Here is a 23,666-nt window from a genome sequence, read left to right as displayed (position 1 = left end):
GAAACCCAGGCCAATGCCCCACTTACAGGACCAGTCCCCACCAGGGTGTGACAGAGTTCAAGCTCCCTCCTGTCCCTCCTAAGTCATCTTAGGTCAAGGACAGGCTGTGTGGAATAACCAAATCCCACCACATGGGTTTGGATCTGTGAATCCATTTAGCTGGATCAAGACCATGCGGACTGTTTATAGGATTGCGTCCTCAAGAATGTTTGCTTCTAAGCCCTGCAAAGGACTAGAGAGCTTTGGCAAAACTGTTACAAAAATGTAACAAGAAGCTGCCAAATTGATGCTGCATTTTCAGACCGAGGAGAGCCCTGACTGAGACGGATCGTGGTACGTAATGGAGATCTGGGGCAGGGGCAGGCAGCTGGAGCTGGGAGCTGGCCTCACACATCCCTTCCTCCGAATTGGGCCAGAGGGGGACACTGTCTTATGGTAGAGCTGCTGTCATCCTTTGTAGGAACCACCGTTGATCAGTGCTTTCACTGTGATTTTCCACCTCAGCACAAACATTCATTTGGGATGTAGATACTCTGCAGTCTGGAAGTGTAAAATGTTTTATTTTTAATGTCAGGTCAAAATGTTTCAGAAGATCTTTTAGTTGAAAGGAGAAAACAGGCCATGAGATAGGTTTCTTGCTATATCCCAGTTAGAACGAAGGTTGGCTTAAATCTTGGTCCTAGGTCTTCTCTGTCCTTGGGTGGGATATGTTTTGGTCAAGTAGAGAGAATACTCAATAAGAATGAGGTCGTATTAACTGAGCCTTAACCCTCACTCTGTTATTAACTAGTAGGGTAAACTTGAGCCAGTTGCTCGTTTGTGGGCTCTGTGATGGGTTTGTTCTCTGGGAAGCAGGCTCTGAAACTGAGATTTGCATACATGCGGTTAATGGCGGAGTCATCTTCGGAATAATGCTTATGAGAGGGGAGGGATACGAGAGAACAGAGAGGGAGTTTTAGTTGTAATGCAATGAACCCTTCGGAGTAGTAGTTCACTTGGAGGCAATGGGGACGTTTTTTACATCTCCCCTACTGCATCAGCCACTGAATGTGGGCTGTCCCCTAGGAAGAGTGTGACTTGGCAGAAAGGCACCTCCTTTCTAAGGCCAGTGATTTGCAGAGAGGGAGTCAGCGGCTAACCTTCACAGCAGCCTTGCTTCTGAAGGCAGGATCTGGACAGTGCACCACAGTGTCTGCTTCAGTCCCTGTTTCATCTAATGCTCCATATATTATTGTTTCTCAGTAACGTGACTGGGTTCTGCTAGGTAATGTCCGTATCACTTCTCTGTTGCCACAATAAGGCTGTGTAATGACGACCCACACACTCCAGTGGCGTGTAATTATTAAACATTCAGTCATAAGCCTGTAGGGTTCAACTCACCTGGGCTGGGCTGGGCTGGGCTGGGCAAGCTTGGTGAGGCTGGCTTATGCATGTCCAGTCAGCTGCTGGTTGGCTGGGTGGTCCTGCTGATCTTGGCTGGGCTTGAACACTTTAGGGATCAACTGGTGTCAGCTGATCTCGAATCGCCCCGTCTGGGCTGAGGCCAGGGTAACTTGGTTTAGCTTATTCTTCAGAAGTCTAGCGTGCATATTGTTCTCATGGCGATGGTGGAGGAAAGAGCAATCCCAAATGTACAGGCTCATTTCTAGCCTCTATGTGACTTTTGCTAACATCACCTAGCACTGGCCGGAGCATGTGGTATAGATGAGCTCAGAATCGGGAGGCACAACAGTTTAACTCATCACTGTAAAGAGGAGCCACAGTCACTGGACAAAGAGTGTAGGTATGGGGAAAGGTGAAGAACTGGGGCCATTTTTTGAAATCTACTACATTCTCCAACTTCCTTCCATCTCAGCCATTTAGTGCTTTTTGTAACTTTCTCTGTGAGGTAGAGATAATGGTCTCATTTTGATTCTAATTAGGAATTTGAACTCTATCCAAATTACTCATTTCTGAATCCAGCACCCAGCATAGACTTAGCTCAGGACACTGGCTGCATTCCCAGTGTATTAACAGTGTGTAACAAATACTTTGTTATTTGTATTAACAGTGTATTAACAAATACTTTGTTATTACACTCCAGTGTATTAACAAATACTTTGTTATTACACTCCAGTGTATTAACAAATACTTTGTGGAATGAACAAAAGTATGCTGAGAATTAAAACTAGGAATCCTTAGATTCAAGAGAAAATCTTGCTTGTAAAGTTTCAGAATCATTAGTTATTAAAAACATTTTTAAATCAGTTTTTAACTATTTATTTTATTATTATTACTAATTGTAAAATATGCTCCTTGTTAAATTTTGCATAATATAGACATGTGTAAATAGTGGAAGTGTCCACTCACCTTTTCCATTCCCTAGAGGCGACCATTGTTACCAACTAGATGTCCTTCTGGACATTTTCCAGTGTCTATTCCTGTACAGATGTATTTTCTTTTATTTCCTTTTAAGCAAGAATATTGTCTACTATGCATTTTCTTCAGCAACTTGCTTTTTTAGCTCAATGAGACATAGTAAACAAAAACCAACAACATGAATCTGGCAATTTTTTAAAATTACTTTGTAATTAATTCATGACAGCAAAAATGTACATTTAAAAAACAGTTTAGGGATGCCTGGGTGCCTCGGTCAGTTAAGCTTCTGCCTCTGGATTTCGGCTCAGGTCATGATCTCACGGTTTGTGGCATCCACCCCCACGCTTAGGATTCTCTCTCTCCCTCTCTCTGTCTGCCCCTCCCCTGCTGTCTCTGTCTCTCTCTCTCAAAATAAATAAGTAAACATAACAAATAGTTTATATGGGGGCGCCTGGGTGGGTCAGTGGGTTAAGCATCCAACTTTGGCTCAGGTCACGATCTCGCGGTTTGTGAGTTCGAGCCCCGCATCGGGCTCTGTGCTGACAGCTCGGAGCCTGGAGCCTGCTTCAGATTCTGTGTCTCTCCATCTCTCGGCCCCTCCCCTGTTCATGCTCTGTGTCTCTCTGTCTTTCAATAATAAATAAACGTTTAAAAATTGTTTAAAAAGTAGTTTATATGTACGAAGCATATAATTTTTCACTTTGCAGAGCGCTTGGTCCTCATATAAGCTATGGGCTCCCATGCCTTTGAACTGCCTCTGTGAAGAACTGTCACAATTTGGGGGAAGAAAACAGATTCTTTGTCTTTGCATTTTGATCTGCTTTACAGGAAATCAAGTTCCTTGTTTGTGTACTTTCAGTGATCCTAGTCAAATAAACCAAAGTAATAGTTAAATTGTAATCATCCCCTTTTTATGAGTAAAAGAGCAATGGTCTGTGGTACTCAAGCCCTATAACCTCTGTATCTGTAAAACCATGGCTGTTTCTACTGTAGTACTATTCAGTGGGTAGCAATGTGGACAATAAGTGATAGAGTCTTAGTGAGATTATAGATATATCTATGATCACATCTTTGCTGACTTTATTTTTTTCACATTTTTTTTTTTAAATACAGGGAGTCATTTGGCAGATAAAATTTTTTGTAGGGTTGAGGGAAACACTGTGACCTGGGAGGAATGTAGCATTTTCATCTCAGAGATGTTAAACTGATTTCCAGACTTAAGAGTTGCCATATTCAAACTTCCCATCCACCTAGTGACATGTTCAAGAACCATTTTGAAGTATAATAATTTATTTTTAGGGCTTGATGTTTTAAAAATATATATAATGGTTAAAACCTTCTGTACATTTGGTAACACTTTGCTTGAAATTGTATTCACTTACAAAATTTGTATAATGAGGGCAGCTGGGTGGCTCAGTGGGTTAAGGTGTCTGACTCCTGATTTCAGTTCAGGTCACGATCTCATGGTTCATGAGATCAAGCCCGTCATCGGGCTTGGCACTGACAGCGCGGAGCCTGCTTGGGATTCCCTCTCTCTGCCCCTCCCCTGCTCATAGTGTCTCTCTCTCTCTCTCTCTCAAAATAAATAAATGAACTTAAAAAATTGTATTATGGAGAACTCTACATTTTTGGAGTTAAAATGAACCTGTTGGGCAGGTCTGAACATAGGCTTGTTTCTCTCTATAGCAGTGACATGGTTCACTGAGTCTCAAAGTGATTCTGTAATAAAAGTGAGGAAAAGACAGAGATTTTAGACTCAATAAATAATGAAAACTAAAAAAAAAAACCAAACATTTTTTTAAAAACAGAAACAAAAACTAAAATAAATTTAAAAGCTCCTTGGTGAGATGGGGTGATGACTCATTCCCAGGATAGAGTTGGCAGTCTTCTTCCAGGGGTGAGTCAGCAGCCTTCACTCTCACTTTGCTCCTTCTGATTCACTACCTACCATCAGGGTAGGCACAGATGGGGCTTGATTATCTGTAGAGAATTGACTTTCAAAATGAGTTTATTCATTTATTTCTACATTTACTTATTCACTTGGGGAACTTGTGTTCAAACAAAATGTTAGCTGAATGTGTGCAACTAATGAAAGCTGTTCTAATTAACTCAGGATGGAGACTCAGAGCTTCCCACTTATTTCAGTCTTGTCACACCCATATTCATTCACATTTCATTTCCTTGAAGATAATGAAAAACCCATGCGAGTGGTGGATGATGAGGACCTGGTAGACCAGCATCTCATTGGTGAGCTGAGGAAAGAGTATGGAATGACCTATAATGACTTCTTCATGGTGCTCACAGACGTGGACCTGAGAGTCAAGGTACAGGTTTCTGTTTTAGACAGTACAGTTCCATTCCTTAGAATAGCAACTTTGAATTTTTTGTCAATGAATCTATTAGACGTATGAATAAGCACAAATTATTTTATTAAGTGGGAAGGTTTTGAAAAGGTCCAGATATTCCACGTTATCTTACAGAATTTGTGCCTACAAATGTAGTCTATGGAAAGAACTGGGTTGGATGACCTCATATGGCCCAGCTGTTTGACTCAGACTAAACTCTTCTGTAACATCAATGTCATGCATTCATCACACACTGGTTGAGTAGCTATGATGTCCCAGGCCCTGGGGATAAAAGGTGAAAAGTAGTTGGCTTCTTCCTTCAGGAAGGTCAGATTTAACATGGACCCACTCTGGAAGGGCCTGGAAGTTTTACCTCTCAATCCCACATGGACAAGACAGTAGGGTTTTATACCTACTTTCTTCTTATGCTTAGGGACAGAAGTTCTGAACCATGAAAAATTGTGCCATGTAGTAATACTAATAATACTAATACTAATACTAATACTAATACTAACAAAAATAGCTAACTTTATTAAGTATCTTCCTTATACCAGGCACTTACCTCAGCCCTTTACAATCCCTATCTCAAATCTCTGAGATAAATAATGAGTATTATCTTCATGTCACAGAAGAACAAAGGCCCAGCGTGGTTAAGTAACATGCCCAAGTTTACCCACTTAGCATTGGGCTTGGTACCCACACAGGCTGACTCCAGATTGCACTGTCTTTACTATTCTAGTGCACCAATAGCATACCATGCTTACATGAAGATCATCAGGAGAAAGGTTATCTGGGCCATCAGAATAGGTCATTCAACCTGTAGTCTTCTTCTGGATCTGGAGAGAGTTCCCTTCTTTAATGCATTCCTCGCTTGCGTTGCCCCACCTATAACGTGAGGGGCTGAACTGGATGGGCCCAAAGGTCTCTGCCAGCTTTTACATTCTAGCTTACTGAATTCCCACTGGGGGCATATCTCCAAGCCATTTCCAGACTTCCCTGTAGTTTATGCTGACAATGCTCAGCCAGCCATCAAATCCATCTTAGGTTGCTGTTATAAGTGCAGGAAGCTCTGATCCAGGAAACTGAATTGCATTATCTTTAAGGTGGATTCCAACTTTTTTTCTAAGGATACCCCTAGAAACATGGTCTAATTTTAAGGTATGCTTGCTCAATAAAACAGCCTCTGGGAATCACAGAGTTTATCTAGATTCCTGATGGCCAGAGAACGGTGCTCCTTCTGGTGGAAAATTACCGTGATTGTTCAAGTCAGATATTCCAACAGGTTATTCCGTTTCCGTGTCAATTACAGCACTTCTCACCTTCTCCTCACTTGTGTAGCGAACAGGAACCAGCGTAGTCCCAGAGGTAGGGAAGTGAGCCTAGGATATGTGTGATAAGGAAGTCATGGACCCTTTCCCATAAAAGGCACACAGTTAAGAAATTCTCATTAAACATAAGGGGCAGTTGCTTCATGGATTCTGAACCCCAAAACATCAGCAGAGGTATTTTTGCAGTGGAGGATGTATAAATCAATGAACCCTCGAGACTCTGATTTCTCCAGCGCTCCCCTGAATTTTCCCAGGCCCTCTATCCTCTGAGCAGAGGGAAGAAACACCCTTAAACATTATATGCTTTCTATTCTTTCTTAAACAGCAATACTACGAGGTACCCATAGCAATGAAGTCTGTGTTCGATTTGATCGATACATTCCAGTCCCGAATCAAAGATATGGAAAAGCAGAAGAAGGAGGGCATTGTTTGCAAGGAAGACAAGAAGCAGTCATTGGAGAACTTCCTGTCCAGGTACCTCACCTTTGGAGTCCCTGAGGAAGCAGGTGGGGATGTGTTCTGAGTGAGTTAATGAAAAGGCTAAGGAAACACAAAGTAGGTGTGTGTGCAGACCTGCCCAGCTGAAAGGTCCGTCTGCCTCATGGTCCTCTGGCCACTGGACTTAGTCTTTTCCTGTCAAAAGGGCTCTGGTCACAAGGTTGACTGGGGTCAGCTCCAAGCTTGAATGTTGATTTGGTGGCTTTGGATAGGCCTTTTCTCTCTTTTCTGCTTCTTTCTTGGCACAGAATAAATAATTCTGACCTGTGAGGGTTAATTTATTCCATCAGTGAATTTGGAGGGCTTTATATACTGCATTTTTATTTTACATATTTATTTATTAGGCCCTTCTGGTTTCAAACAGGATTTGGAACACTCTGCTTGATTCTCTGCTTCCTTCCAGCTCTGAAGAAAACAATAAAAGCCCCTCTAGGACCTCAGAAGGAGAAATGCTCTTTAATCAGCTCCCTGATTCCCTGGGGAGGAGGGTTTATTGAAAACCATTGTAGGGAAACTTCAGTAAATACACAGAGAAGACTGTTAAAAAAAATTGCTCCACTTCCTCCCTTCTCCATCCCTTCCCCCATGCTGGATGGAAATTCTACAGGGCCTTTGGGGCCCTAGGAGATGCAAAACTACAGAAGTTCCACCTACAGCAAATAAATGCACAGAGATCTCTGTGTAACATCTCCCCTCCCCAACACCTCCCCCCCTCCCCCCCGCCCAGCTGCACTGTGTGGCCAAGAGGCTCCAGAAATGGAGCAAGCATTTACTTGGAGGCTCATTAACTTGGAGGCTGTGAACTTCCTTACTTGTGTCTATAAAGCATGTTCTCTAGGTGTGAGTCGGAGAATCAAGGATTCTCTGTTTAGTAAGTAGGTAGATAATCTGAACTCCTCTAGATTCAGGAGGCTTGGGTCTCTTAAAACATAACCTCATGATGTGTAAAGAGCACAGGACTTACTGTTCATCCAAGTTTGGGGTCTGCAGTTTACCAGCTATGTTGCCTCTATGGCCCTGACTCCATCCCAGGGTTTCTGGGATCACTTTTTGTATGCTCACCTCTGTGCCAAGCACTTCACCTTCCCAAGTTTAATCTTTACAACAATCCTATGAGCTGAATACTGTAACTATTGTTGAGTTGTAGAGGGGACAACTGAGGCTGACAGAGATCAAGTAACTAACTTTCGGTCATCACCCAGCTAGTGTCAGCTCTGGGACTCACGGCGCCACCCAAGGCCCGTATTCTTTTCGAATACTCCTTTTGAAAATATAACATGAATTATTTTTAGTCTTGGACCCAGGAGCCCAGAGTTTGAAGTGAAGAGAGATATCCCTAAAACCACAGGATTTCAGAGCTGAAAGTAACCTGAGGTTCTTCCTTCATCCCAATTTTCAGTGCAATGCAAGCATCTGGAATGGAGATGGAAGGTGCCTGACTTTATAAGGACTTGAGGCTCAACCCAGTCTTCAGTCCACTCTCTTAGCTGAGAAAGGGCTCTAACTCTCCACCTGACAGGTGGCTCCTTGTCTAGTCTTGGGGGCACTGAAACATCAACTTCTGATCCAAGGTCATCCCTCTCTATGGCAGTGACTTAGAAGATGGATGGTCAAAGCTTATTGTTGCCCTTGAGGTGTTTTTCTTCCTTTACCTTCCTTCCCCCGTTCTCCCCTACCCCTTCCTTCCCTTGCTTTCTTCCTTAGCTCTCTCTTAAACTTTTGAGTTAGGCTTTTTAATCTTATTATTCTATTTACAATCTAGCAAATTTTAGCCATCACTTTTCAAACGGTCATTTTATATTTAATATATATTTTTGAGTTGTTGAAATAAACAAACAAAATCTTTCTGAGTACTTTAATGATCCATAAGTTTAATTAGTTAATCTTGTAAATACAGTGAATCTAGAGTTTCTCAGGTGTTCCAATCACTTAAAACCACACATCTAAACCAATTACTCAATTATAAATTCTAATTTAAAGTTTCAAGGTTGTCATTTTATTGAGCCAAATTCTCTTAAGTTTCACAAGTACATATATTGTGTATATAAAGAAGACCAGGATCGTTCTTAGAAGTATAAATTATCACTATGATTGATTCTTTGAAAACTTGCTCTTCTTAATTCTAAATCTTCCAGGACTATAAGATGCATACCTGCTGAACCAACCTCATAAACTCAGGTTGCCCAACCTCTACAGCAGGCAGTTACCACCCAGTCCATTGATGTTATTTATAACCAAGGATTTGGGCCAGCTCTGAGAGCTGCAGCTACAGACATCCTGATTTTTCTTACCATCCCCAGGCAGGCTGCCTTTTTTATAATCACCGTGTCATGGGTTTCAAAACATGACAGGGAAAGCTTGACATTATCTCAATTTTGCTCACACCCGAAGCTTGCAGTGCTCATTCCAGTTGATAACTGACTTGAATTTGGCATATCTTTGATTTTTAAGACTTGTACCCACATTTTGCCTCTAAAGTCTTTTGTACTGGTTAGGGCACTGTGATGTGTAAATGTATCTCCTTTCTAATGTCAGAACCTTATGGGCTTTCATATTCCATACTATTTTAGGAACATGCATCTGTTGTGGATACTCAGGATGGATATGATTATAATTTAGATGTTCTGTAGCTATGCATGATTTGTGGTCACAACTCATGAAATCACTGTGCTGATGATTATCATTGATCTTAAAAATTAATGTGGAGTTGTGTATAACCTAAAGGTTTGAGTCAGACAGCCCTGAGTTTGATTCCTGGTTTCTTCATTTATTGACTGTGTGACCTTGGGCTGATTACTTAACTTCTCCAGGCTTTAGTTTTCTCGTTTGCGAAAGGCAGATAAGAAACGTATTTATTCTTAAGAGTTGTGAAAAGTAAATTCACAACAATGGCCCATGACCTAGTACAAAGTAAGTAATCAATAAATGCTGGCTATTAGTATTGGGACCAGTTAATCAGCTGCTAGTTAGAGAATTTTGTCATGAAGGAAGAGGTAGGAGGAAATTTAGTAAACACCTCAGGATTGAAACCCAGGCAAAGAGAACTGAAGGAAAAAAAAAAATTTAAATAGCAGTTCTATAAATAAATGAGTATCCAAATGGGAATTTTCCTTCAAATTTGCTGAGTTGTTGGTGAGTCTATACAGCCTGGTTTCAGCTGACCAGACTCTAAAGCCAGTCTGGTCTTTAGTGACACTCATCTGGTTCAGGCTATAATTACGTTCCTCTGAGACAGAAGCCCCAAAGACTGGCAAATGCACACTAATCTGGGAATGCCAGTTAAGGGAGTAAACACACACACAGCTCATAGAATTTTTATTTACTGATAAGTTAAAGTGACAGAAAAACTATTTGCCCGAAATAGGGATCTGGGCCACACTGACATCTCTTGTTACATCCTTTGGAAGTTATTTCCTTCAGTGTTGTGAGCTGGAGTCTTGTGTCTCAATGTGAAGATCCGTGGGAGAAAGAATCATTATTTAGGGGGAATGACCTTTGCCTGGTTCTGTCTGCGACAGGGAGTCTCAGATCCTGTCCCCATCCAATCAGGACAGCATTCAGTGGTGCACACAGGTAAACAAGCCAAACTATACCTCACCCAAAATAGCTCCTTCCAGGATACCCTACAGCTCTGTGTGAGGCCAGGAAGGCTGGCCTGGTTTGGATGCTGGCTGGGGGGCCAGAGCTGGGCTGGCATGCCTCCTAAGGAAGCCGGGAGAGTACAGGAAACCATGTTTGTGATCACTGTTCCCTTTCCCGGGAGACCTTGGACAATCTCAGACACTCCTCTCCCCTCCTCCGTGCCAGATACACTCATCTCCCTATCCTCAGTGGAGATTTTAGTTTTTCTTTCCCTTTGAAGAGAAACAAGCAGAGGAAGCAAATGTAATGTCACAGTAAGCAGTTCTTGGCGAGCCTTCCTACAGGCGTCCATTCAGAGGTTGTATTTCATCAGACTATCATTTTCTCTCATTCACCCAAACCACTCTTCCCCCAAGAGGCCATTTTCTTCGGGGTTGAAAACTCTCATGTTCACTGTGAGGCTAGAATGAGCGTAGGGAGAGAAGTCACGAATAAAATCGAGTGGCTTCCAGCTCAGTGAGTGTACTAACACCCCACAGGGGTCTGCACAGTAGGCAGAAAGCAAAACCCCTCCTCCAGTGAAGGTGGAGTTTGAGATAACTCCATACAGTTGCCCCTGGGATGCATTCCCTCTCTCCTTCGTATCTCCTTTGGGACCCTAACTGTATGAGCCAAGCCTCAGGATCCCTTAGGGGGATAAACTAGGCAAACCATTGGCCTGGGAGTCAGAGAAATCTTATTTTGGTACCACCTCTTAGATGTACTAGTTAGGCAGGTTACTTCTCTAAGCCCCATTTTGTCATCTGTACAATGAAGACAATAAGCTGTGCCTTCACTGACCTCTAATGTTGTCAGTATAGATGAACGTGAGCTGTGAAATGATACACAAACATGAGGATTGACTAAGTTATCATATGGCATGAGAGACAAACGTCCAAGGTCTATCAACGGACAAACGTCTACATCTAAGAAACCCACAGATTAAGCCACCATCTATGCCCACGTCATCACATGAATAACTTACACTGACAGATTTTAGCTTAAGTCTTATAATACCTCTTTGAAGCTGATGCTATTTTTCATTCTAGAGATAAGGAAAAACTGAGACTCAGATGAACTCAGCGATGTGCTCAAGGAACCCAAAAAGTAGCAGTGACAAAACATGAACTTGGGTTTCTAGGTTACAAGACAAAAGCTCTTTCTCCTACCCTACTGTGTTGGAGCAGCAAGTTTGTTATATATGCTACGGTCCTAGGCTCGAGATGTAGCCCCATCCCACTTCACAGAGGACTCTATAATGTTGGGTCTTACTAATGAGAGTAGGCTGTGTTTTAGGACTTGCATTTGCCTCTGGAAGAACAACTGGCTTCTGAGAAAGGCACACAGGGCTTTGTTTTCCCAGGAATTCTCCTTGGCCCTTGGAACCGCTTTGCCACTTTCCTTCTTCCTGTCACTGTCACCGCCTTAAAACTTAGTTCTCTTTTTTCTACTCTGTTTCCAATCCATACGTTTGATTCTTAACCCCCTCCAAGCCTGAGCAAACTCTATTAGATTGTGAGTTTTCTTCAGTTTTCTTTGGATTCCCTATTTCTGTGGCTACAACATAACATAACGATTTGGGCCAGTCCTCATTGCGTCTAAAACTCCGAGTCTCCGGAAGTGACTTCTTCGGGCACGGTGGCCAGACTCACGCCTGATGTTTCGTGCAAATGCCACAGTCAGCAGACCGTGAAGTTACAACGGAAAGAGAGCAAGAAATGTGGAAATGCAGTTTAATGACTTTGATGAGCTAGGAGATACTTCTAAGGGCCGGTGTTTTATATTCTGGGCACAGGAAAACCCGACAGCCGAAGCGAGCCTGCTTTCTTACACTAGCCTCTATTGTTTGAAGCAGTAAGCACGGCCTCCTGTCTGTTCCAGGTTCCGATGGAGGAGGCGGTTGCTGGTGATCTCTGCCCCTAATGATGAAGACTGGGCCTATTCACAGCAGCTCTCGGCCCTCAGTGGCCAGGCCTGCAATTTTGGTGAGTGGGAAGCTTCATCATCACCGTTTTCCCATACCACTCTCTTCCTGGTCAATTCTAAAATGGAACATAGAAGCTTAGATCATCCAAATATTCCTCAGTCCAGACTGGAGATTCCCAGACACTTACTCAATTGTGTTGAGTATAAAGTTGCTTTCAGACTCAAGCTTTAGTCCACTGGAGGTTTTTTTTTTTTTTTTTTTTTTGCTTTCTTTCTTTTTTTTTCTCAATATTTTCCCCCCTTGGATTCTTCACTGAAGTGTTTGAAAATAACTACTGTTTTACTTTCAGTGATCTGTGTTATGTGCCTTCTTGTTTGATTTGTTAAAACTTGTCTCAACATTATAAACCTCAGGTATCATCATTTACTTAGATAATACTTAGGTAAAAACATGGGGAGGGTACTTCTCCATAGATGAAATGCCTTTTGTAAAAACACGAATGGCTTTGAGAATTAATATATTAATGGAAGTAAACTGTACTATATTGCCATTCCCTCAGAAAGGATTTTGATCTATAATTGGGCATCAAAGACAGCAAGATCTCTTAAACAGAATCTTATTTTTAAGACAAGTAGGTCAAAGAGAAACATAGTTTATTATTTATTTATTTTTTTTTTTTTTGTAGTGAACTGCTTAGTGTTTCGAAAAGTAACATTTGCTTTCTTTACCAAAATGACTATCTTGGTGACCTAAAGTATCATTTTGAATATGGACACACAGAAAGGAAAATGAATGGTTATTATGCATAGACCTTATTACTAAGTTCAATGGTGAACCAAGGAGCTAAGGGCAATTTCGAAAGTGGAACTCACAACTGAAGTCTCATTTAAAATACACTTCTGCAGAGGAAGAATTTGAACAGTTCTTAGAGGGGTGGAAAAGTAGCTAGGAGCCACAGATTTTAAAAATTCCTAATTGGAACACAGGTGAATCAGCATTATTTTGATACTTCTGTTAGGAAGAAGAATCATTTATTAGTTACAAAACTGTGCCTGATTTATAAAAAGATGGGGGTGTAGGTTTTGTAAAGCATTAACAGAGCCTGGGTCCCTGCTATGACACAGTACCTAGAAATTATAAATACATTTCAATTTTAAGATGTGAAATAATAACACACACAAGCAAGCAGAAAACAAGTTCATAATAGTAAGAACAACTAGAAAAGTCGTGAATTTTTATGTATACTCCTATTATCAAATAATTTAAAATTTTATAACAATATATAAGATTTTTTTGTATTGTTAAGCATATTTTAAATTATTTAGAACCACCAATGTTGCTAGGTAAGACAGAAGTTCTTAGAGCAGTTGATGACGCTTCACAATAAGAATATAAATAAAATCGTGGATTATTAATTTTCTAAAGACATCTTTGGAGCAGTTATTAGGTGGTGTTTCATTTTTAATCTATGCACACAGAACCTAAATCACATTAGTGTAAGCAAACCCTTTTGTAATATACAGGAAATGTAAACAAGTCATATTTTCCGGGAATAATGAAATTCGTGATCTTCCCTTTAGAAAACATGACTCAACAACATGCAGAACAGAATGCTTCACTTCTCTGGGAGAAGAGCAAAGACCACAAACTCTTTTTTTTTTCTTTCTTTCTTTTTTTTTTTTTAGGAATAGCCTTTTGCTTGAATTTTAGCTCCTCCTTAAAACAGCCCTACCCCGACAGCTTTCAGTTTTCTCCCCTGAACAATGAGCACCATCAAAATTCATATTCATAGTCCCCAGTTATGACCCTGACAAGGTTGGCATTTTGTCTAACACCATGAAATCTTGATATGATGAACTGACAGCCCCCTTGTCCTCCTAGGTTTTCTCTCCTGAACCCCTTCACATGTACTTCATCTTCAAAAGAATTCCAACAAGCTACCAAGGCATGACCTTCTCTCCTTTCCTGAAACTTTAGCTGAGGGTGGGAAGCCAAGCTGTGCTTGCTTAAGCGCTTCTTTGAATCCTCTAAATAAGTGATAAGAAACTGCCCTTTAAGCTGACAAACTTCTGTGCGAGGAAGCCAGAACTCTTCCTCTGACACTCCCAATACATGGGTTCTGCAGTCTTTTCTCTAGGACAGTTGAATTATCCGTGTGAGTATTGAAACTTCAGGAATGACTCTTTTTCCAGAATGCTAATCGGCTCAGATTATCCCAGACGTTTTAATGTTCTGATGGCTTCATTTTTGTTTTGTTATTTAATAGAAGCACAGTTTAAGAGCAGATTCTTTTGTTTCAATCTACAAACCAAAGCAAACCAACCCACACCTGACCCTGTTGATAATCCTAAATCTGCAATTGGTCTTTTTCAAGGTTTTCAAAGTATCTGATTACTTTTTTATGGGGAAAGATGAATTGTTTTACCTAATCAGGTTATGTTCTATATTGTTTTTAAGGTAGAAATTTCTAATTCTCAGATGTTGGCCTTTGGAAGTAAAAGATGATTTACCAATTCTATGGCTTTCTTTTTTCTTTCAGGTCTGCGTCACATAACCATTCTGAAACTTTTAGGGGTTGGAGAGGAAATTGGGGGAGTTTTAGAACTGTTCCCAATTAACGGTAAAGTGCTGTTATTTTAAAACAGTATGAACTCCTTTTAAGTTCTGTTAGGGATGCCTGGGTGGCTCAGTCAGTTCAGCGTCCGACTTCAGTTCAGGTCCTGATCTCGCAGTCCATGAGTTTGAGCCCTGCATTAGGCTCTGTGCTGACAGCTCAGAGCCTGGAGCCTGCTTCAGATTCTGTGTCTCCCTCTCTCTCTGCCCCTCCTCTGCTTGTGTTCTCTCTCTCTCTCTTTTTCTGTCTCTCTCTCTCTCTTTCTCTCTCTCTCTCCAGTAAATAAGCAAATATTTAACAAATTTTAGGGGCACCTGGGTGGCTCAGTTGTTTAGGGGTCCGACTTCAGCTCAGGTCATGATCTCACAATCCGTGAGCTTGAGCCCCGCGTCAAGCTCTGTGCTGACAGCTCAGAGCCTGGAGCCCGCTTCAGATTCTGTGTCTCCCCCTCTCTCTCTGCCCCTCCCCTGCTCATGCTCTGTCTCTCTGTCTCAGAAATAAATAAAACCATTAAAAAAAAACTTTAAAAAAAATAAAAAATTTTAAGTTCTATTAAATTATATTAAACTATATGCAAGCAGTGGGTGTGCCTCTAAGGTGAACGCAGTTCACAAATCCACCTACCTCGTGTGTGTATGCACCTGTGTGTGCACGTGTGCACACAGGAAGTAGAGTGCACTCACTAATATTGTTCTTAATATAAAATAATTCAAAAATGACAGTAAAAATAATCCATTTTCTTGACTAGAATACTGCTTTCTGTCTGTATAGTACTTTATGATTTACAAAGCATTTTTATCTATGTAATCTCATTTAATTCCCACAATAATTTTATGAGGCACATGGGTCATATCTTACTGATTCCCTCTCAGCACATGAGGACAAATGCTTGAAAGGCTCAGAAACGCTGTAAAAAAAAATGACAAGCGATTAAAGTTTTCAGAAAGCAAATCAGTTCTTCTTTCCAAGATCAAGCTATTCACATGAGATAATGTGCATAAAGTCCTTGGCCCAGAAAGCCTCAGCACCCTCCCCATTCCCCCTCTTCTTTTCACTGACCATAATAGTTTAAATACATTTATTCACATCTTATATAATTGGTATTTTCCCCCTCTGACAAGAAAATAAGCTTTTTGTTATAAAAACCACAGTATCAAAAGGAAATCCATACTTGCAAAGAAGTAACTAAGCTAATTGGTAATAAACTTAGTAATACAAACAATATAATCTTTGTTCATGACAAACTTGAAAGAAGTTGATCTTGCCAGAATTAAATTAGAGGACTGGTTTTATATTTTGTAACATTCCTATAAAACAGACATCATGTGTCCTAAAGTTTGATGCTAATAATGTTGCAGAACATTAGGGACATTTAATTTCTAGTGGAAAACCCCGGCAACCTTCTTTAATTGGATTTTGAACCAAAGGGAATAGACTCATGTGTCCTCTGTCTATTTTCATAGTGATTTCTTCTCATTTAGATGTTTGCTTGAGTGGTGACTCTTCAATCTACTAACAACTTTTTTAACCCTCTTCTAGGGAGTTCTGTTGTGGAGCGAGAAGACATATCAGCCCATTTGGTGAAAGACATCCGTAACTATTTTCAAGTGAGCCCGGAGTACTTCTCCATGCTTCTAGTTGGAAAAGATGGAAATGTCAAATCCTGGTATCCTTCCCCAATGTGGTCCATGGTGATTGTGTATGATTTAATTGATTCGATGCAACTCCGGAGACAGGAAATGGCCATTCAGCAGTCACTGGGGATGCGCTGCCCAGAAGATGAGTACGCAGGCTACGGTTACCATAGCTACCACCAAGGATACCAGGATGGTTACCAGGATGACCACCGTCATCATGAGAGTTACCACCATGGCTATCCTTACTGAACAGAAACACGTAACCGTAGCCCCAGCCAGTTTCCCCTGCAGCTGTTAAAGCCACAAGTGGCCAGCTATGCAAAGGAGTTCTTCCACACTGCCTACATTCCCTGCCTTTTTCTTTCTGTGTTCTTCCAAGATTAAATAAATAGCAAACTTTTGCCTACTTGTGAGTTGTTATTGAAACCTTAAATCATAACGATGTTTAAAAGAATTGTTTGCTTCTCTAACTGGAGGGGACCTGGTGCTGAACGGACACTGCCCTTTTCTTACATGATAGACATTATTTGGAACACATAATTCTATATAAAAGTATTAATACCTCTTATTTACTTTTTAAAAGTATTAATTGGCAAGTAAAACTGATTGTTAAAGAAAATTAAGGACCACAGCACAGATGTTTTCAGGAAACATCTGATCACATGTAACAGAGGAAATAGCTTCTTAACACTTTTGGAAATGTCAGTCTAAAAGTGATTGAGATGGCCCTGCTTCCTATTGTTAGTTTCTTTCATAAAGCTTGATACCACAGGAGTCCAATGATATTGGCCACCAAAGCCAGGAAATGCACCAAACCCAGCTTTGCTATCAGAGCCATTTCCTGCCCTGTTTCTCTTATTGTCTTTTCAGAAATAGATGAGAGGGCCAGGAAAAGCAATCCCTGAATCACCACCAGAATCTGGCACGGCAGCCAGACATGATACTTCCAGAGTTTTAGCAGATGCCGTGAATTCCTGGCATGGAAAACCTTGACCCCCTCACACCTGACACCCCTGTACTTACTTGTTAAGGGGTCTATTACCATAGTGGCATCTCATATAAGAAAATTACAAAGAAGATTACACCCAAGGGTTCTTTCTGTTTTCAGAGAAAAAGGTTACTAAGTTACAACGGATACACGCGTAGCTGGGGTGAAAAATAGATTCTCTATCTTTGAAAAAGAGCATTTGTTTTTTAGATATGGCAATTCAAACTAAATATCCTCTCTTCCTCCTACCCTCTTTCCCCTCCTTCTTTTCTACTTTTTCTTTTTCAACAAATACAATAGTACCAACTAAGATCTATGAACTTGCCTTGAGGCAGTCAGTCTAATTCCCAGGCATTTAGCATCCTAACAGCCCCAGCCTCTATCAGTAGTGGGGATGCTTTTTTTTTTTTTTTTGCCACTGTTATTAATGACTAATCCTGCAAATCATCTTAGTATTGGTTGTTAACTCTAATGAGCATAGATATTAATAACCGCATTCAAGCCGCATGTGAATATTTGCTATTCATTTATCTGTGCCTATTTGCACAAAATCTGTCTTTACATCATCTGGACTCGGTTATTAATAATTATATTGTAAAAGTAGAATTTGTACCTCAATGAACTTGAGAAATTACTTGTTTTGCCCTTCCTTCTCCATGAAGATCCCATTCATTCTTACTTGTTTTATAGGCAACTGAGGCCCAGGCAGCTCAAGTGACTTTAGAACACAGTTCTCTTACTGTGTAAATTATGTTTCCACCTCCACCCCTCTCCCATGGTGAAGAGCTTTCTTCCTCTCTCCATTTATTTATATTTATTATTGTGTATTCCTTGTTTGAGAGAGAGACACACACAGAGCATGAGCAGGGGAGGGGCAGAGAGAGAGAGAGACACAGAATCTGAAGCAGGCTTCAGGCTCTGAGCTGTCAGCACAGAGCCCGACATGGGGCTCAAACTCATGAACCGTGAGATCATGACCTGAGCTGAAGTCGGACGCTCAACCTACTGAGCCACCCGGGTGCCCCACTTCCTCTCTCCCTTTAGAACAGTATATACCAGCTGCTTGAAGTGGGCAGGTGGGAGAAGCAGGATTATGTAATTGCTCTTAAATTTTTGCCAAGGTGATGGACAGTTTAAAATCCCCAATAAAAATGGGTGTCTTTGCCATTGCTTCTGAAATTACATAGGGACAAATTCTAAGTAAGGGGTCCACACAGTGTCAATTTCAGGAAATATAGCAAAGAGGGAGATTCAGCTCCCGAGGAAACTAAGTAGATAAGAATAATAGACAATTTACTTATATAATAATATTAATAAAGTTCTAGCTTCCACAACCAAAGAAAGACAACACTTTTTTAATTACCTGAGATTACTTTTCACTGGCACTGAAATAACAATTAACAATGTATCTAAACTTTTTCCTTTTGTGCACAGGCCAAGAAGCCATGAATCATCATTTGGAGTGTGGTAGAATAAGCCATAGCTCAGCAAAGGGACTGAGCCACGTGTAGAGGAAGATGCTGTTGGTAAATGTCCTCAAATCCCATAATCTGGAAAAACACAAAGTATATTTCAGTAAATGCGAGGATTAGAGAATTTGGTATCCTGAATCTCTGTCTTCAGGGCATATAGATCAGGTTGTTTGAAACCTGGGTGTTGTTTTTTGTTTGGTTTTGTTTGGTTTTGTTTTCATAAAAGCACTTCATTCCAAATAACAGCAACAAAGACAATATAGTTTTTGAGAATTATTATAGAATTATGGTATTTAGAAAGAAAAGCACCCAGTAGAGTTAGGGAAATCCGGAAGACTCTGAGGAAGACAAAGCTACTGGTTGTTACAATTCTTCCCTAAACTTCCAGGAATTGTTTTTCACTGGAGAAATCCCAAGGCTCTGAGGTGAATATTAATTCAGCAGAGAAATCCTTCCCCTGCTACAGGCAGTCCAGACACAGTAGAATCTGTAGAACCCAGCTGGTCTCATTTTCTGGAGTATGGTTAATATTGAAGTTTACACCTTTTCGACTTCTAGAGCCTTGGTGATAAAAACAACTCAAGACTAGGGTGAATAATGGCTCAATGGGCCGTGACTGATGATCTCAGTATTCAATAATGTGTGGAAATTCCAGAAAAAGAGAAGTGTCTTGAAAAGAACCTCTGTTTTTCAGCCATTAACTCCCATTTTCCTGCAGGATTGCTTTCCTTTCCCCCTTTCTTCTTTTTGGCTGCTCTGTACTAAATGGTTTGAGGTGTGCAGATAGTGGAGGTGGTTGATGAGTACTCTTAACTTCATGACGAAGTGAAGGACAGTTAAATGCTAACTACTTCTCTTTAGTTCTCTCAAAGCTGGTGCAAAGACCCAATGCCAGACTTTCTCTTAGTTTCAGATATGTTATTAGGAACTCAGGAACGAAGTTTAGGGCAGTGAGAGGCAAAGGGCCAGTTGTTATAGAATTCAGTAATGTCATAAAATGGCCACTGGACTTAGGAAAATAGCTGGTCCATGCTCTGCCATAGTCCGTGTGTGACCTGAGGCAAGTCACTTTACCTTTGTGACTCAGTGCCACATCTACAAAATGAGAGAGTAGGAATAGATTATATAAGTTCTTGTCTAACTCCATGGTATTTTGAATCTTCCTTTCACCTTTAGGAAGCAGGATGCTAAACTCAAGAGATTTAAACTCTTAGAGAATCCAGACTTCATAGTTCAGATTCCAGTTCCAGATTTTTATGGGAACAGGAAAACGTATTAACTTCTTTCCAGCATGGTGCACTTTTCCAGCTGAGACCCGAGGGGCTTATCACCTCTAACTGAGAAACCTTCATCATCTCTACACAGCCAGACTGGAGCTTCCAAGGACACTCAGGCTGGCAAAGACTGAGCATCCTGAACATTGAAGGAATCCCTCCAACAAAGCACACACTTGTTCTCCAACACAATTACCTAATGTGGTCACTGCATGCATCACCTCTCCGATATCCTGAAGCTTCTACAAACTGGGCAATCCCTGGACAAACTTCAGAGACCTTCAATATTACCACTTTCCTTCTAGAAAGCAAAAGAATGACCTTCCATCCTCCAATCCATGGGTTGATACATGTGGCAGAGATGCTGGGTGAAGGGGTGGGTGATTTTAAAGAGCTAAAAGTGACTCTGGGCAACATTTTCTTTGATTTTCCACCTCCAACATAAGAATTTTTTTCATCTCTCCCAGCCCTTTTCCGTTTCCCAGGCCACTTTCCCATGATCCATTCTGGCTCAGAGATGGCTACAATTGATTAGGCATAACTTATAGGTTAAAGGTGCCATCCATTCTAGGAATATCTACAGTGCAAAGGAAAATCCTTGAAGGAGAGAGGTAGGAAACAAACCACTTCTGGAAGATTGCCAATCCCTGGAAGCAAGCCTCACTTTTCTTCCCAAAAATGTAGAGAAAGAATTAAATTCTGCCTGCAGACTTCACCATCATTCCATTTGTCTCCTCCAGTCCTTTTTTCTATCTTTAGCTTACTTCTTTGTGATGAGCACTCTTTAGAGATCCAGAGTAGGCTAGGGTAAGCAGAGGCTGGAATACTCCCAAATTTGGCAACACCTGATCCACAATTGCTGAAATTCTTCATGTGTGCAAAGAACCATCTGGTCATTCTGGTTCTTAATCCAAGATACTAGCTTGTAAATTAGACTCAAGTTATATGATGATTCAAACATTTATTGTATTTTATACTATTTTCAGTGTAGTCTGCTAGAAATCAGGAACACAAAACTGAAAAAAAATTTTTTTCCCTGCACAGACGAGTAGAGAACAGTCATACACATTTAATTATATAACACTGTGTATGGATAATCGATGATAGGTCCTCATTTTGGGTGGGGGGGGGGTGGGTGAAGGGTGAATAAGAGACCAGGGAAAGATGAGTGATGATAGTTCTTCAGTCTTTTGGAGTCTAGAATTACAAATTGCTCTGTCAGTCAGGCTCCAAATGATGTGAGCAAGTGCCTCATATTGACTCTATTGTCACCAAGGTCAAGGGCTTTGGGTACTCACAGTGCTTCTCCTAGAAACTTCTTCCCTCTTCCAGATTTAAGAAGTTGTCTGGATATCCATGGGAAGATGGTGGCATTAATTCATTTGTCAACACCACCCTTTCCCTGAAATAAACCAAATGAACAAGCATCAGTGAATTTATAGAAGAAAACTTCCTCAAGATTGAAACTAGGTTAGGGAGGGAGGGAGGCAAACCATAAGAGACTCTTCAAAACTGAGAACAAACTGAGGATTGATGGGGGGTGGGAGGGAGGGGAAAGTGGGTGATGGGCATTGAGGAGGGCACCTGTTGGGATGAGCACTGGGTGTTGTATGGAAACCAATTTGACATAAATTTCGTATTAAAAAAAAAAAAGATTGAAACTAGGGAAGGGCCTTAATCTTATGCATGAACTTTGGTAATGTGTGCCTATTCACCATCCCCAACTTGGAGAAACAGGGCAGTAGGAAAGATAAGTAATACACTTGTAGTCCATTGCTCATGCAAAGGTCAGCTGTCTGAGAACCCAAAGATAGGTGATATGGCTGGGTCCTTTTTGTCCCCCTTCTGATTCACCTAGCTTCCGTGGGAGGAAGGTGGTTTGGAGGTGAGGGTGTATATAGATATGGAAGACAGAGTTGGTTTACAGCTAGGCTGGAAATGCTTTCTCTTTATCTCTGAGAACACGAGGATGTCTGTTTTTTGACTCTTGGCCAAGATTAGGGCAGTGGGATTTATGATGTGCTGTTTAAAGTCTGGAACACTCTGGTGATCCCTAGGGTTAGCTTCTTTAATGATGGTTTCCAACTGGCCTAAAGATTAAGAAAACCCAGCTGATTACATGGCCAGCGAGGCATAAAAGTGTTGGGAAATTCTGCTTTGAGCTCTCCCAAAGTCAAGATTCCTCACACAGATCTTGGTAGTTCAGGCAGGAGACAGGGGAGACAGTGTGGTCTGCATGAACAGATGAAAACCCTACAGAGCTTAGTCAAGAGCCCTCTTTTGGACTTCCAATATCTCTGCTCCCCTTTTCTTGCTACACCATATCCTTTGCCTTTAAATAAGTGTGTTCTGTGGAGTCTGATGAGTCCTTTGAAATATATGAATTTGGGAAATCTCTGCAGGGTGGTGTGCATATGTATATATGTGTATGTCTGTGTATATATATATATATATATATACACACACACACACACACACAGACATACACGTATATACATGTCTGTGTGTATATATATACACAGACATACACATATATACATATATATTTAAGTATATATATATTATATTATATATAAGTATTATAAGTATGCGTAATATTTGTATACATATGTGCCTATATATAAAACTTTACAAAATATAACATTTTATATAGCATAGAACATGTATATAAGATATAAAATAATATTAAATATTTTGTGATATAGAAGTCTGTAATATAAAAATTCTAGCAGTAAATTTCACAGCTGTAGAGAAAGTTTGTGTGCTACTTTCAAGGCACTTTGCTTAATCTGACTTTTTACCAAAGCAGGGCCTCCGTCTAAAGCAGAGGAACAAACTAAAGCTCCCCTCCTCACAGACAGGACACTTTTTGAAACTGGCCCTCAACGCAGACATTTCAACCAATACAGAAGAAAAGTACTCATCACAAAGGTCCCTTGTCGCAATTTTCTATGGTCCCTGCTTCCCAGTATTCAGGTAAAGAGCAAATAAGTAAAGGAGATTCTACCTACACCATTTTGTGGCAAGTACTTGGCTTGCTTGGAGTGTTAAATTTGTTTAAAGATGGGTACACAGAAACCTTGAAAAAGGGACTCATACAAAGGGCATTCAAGCACTTAGTCTAAGAAAACAACTCACCTACAAAAGGAGAAAAAATCCATGCATAATAAAAATAGCAGGGAAACATTTAACTTCTTGGCAACACTGAACAATAAAAAAGATTTCTGATAGAAAAAAACGGGTGACTCAAGAAATGTTTTCCAGGGGCACCTGGGTGGCTCAGGCAGTTAAGCATCCAACTCTTGATTTCGGCTCAGGTTATTATCTCACAGTTCATGAGTTCGAGCCCCGCATAAGGCTCTGCTCTGACAGAGCGAAGCCTGCTTGGGATTCTCCGTCTCCCTCTTGTTCTCTGCCCCTCCCCCACTCACTCTCTATCTCTCTAAAAAATTTAAAAAAATAGAAATATTTTCCAAGCAAGCTTTTCTTTATGTTAAATGACTATGTTTGAGCAATATGACAAGAAAAAGTGTGCAGTTAGTAAATAATTGCTAGATGCTAAAAAAAAAAAAAAAACAAAACCAAACAAACAAAAAAAACCAAG

The 23,666-nt window shown here is 40.7% G+C and overlaps 1 protein-coding gene across 1 annotated transcript in view; it reads left to right on the top strand.

The window, feature by feature from the left end:
• The window catches only part of CCDC80 (coiled-coil domain containing 80), a 34,642-nt gene extending 17,908 nt beyond the window's left edge, over positions 1-16,734 (top strand). The window contains exons 4-8 of the mRNA XM_015069200.3: positions 4,546-4,682; positions 6,357-6,505; positions 12,032-12,135; positions 14,617-14,697; positions 16,231-16,734. Of these exons, the coding sequence (XP_014924686.3) occupies positions 4,546-4,682; positions 6,357-6,505; positions 12,032-12,135; positions 14,617-14,697; positions 16,231-16,577 (818 nt within the window). The 3' untranslated portion in view covers positions 16,578-16,734. The remainder of the gene's footprint in view (positions 1-4,545; positions 4,683-6,356; positions 6,506-12,031; positions 12,136-14,616; positions 14,698-16,230) is intronic.
• Positions 16,735-23,666: the final 6,932 nt, after the last annotated feature.

The sequence above is a fragment of the Acinonyx jubatus genome, chromosome C2, assembly GCF_027475565.1.
Source record: "Acinonyx jubatus isolate Ajub_Pintada_27869175 chromosome C2, VMU_Ajub_asm_v1.0, whole genome shotgun sequence".
Classification (NCBI taxonomy): domain Eukaryota; kingdom Metazoa; phylum Chordata; class Mammalia; order Carnivora; family Felidae; genus Acinonyx; species Acinonyx jubatus.
Note: the sequence above shows the minus strand (reverse complement) of the source record. Positions and strands in the feature narration are given on the sequence as shown.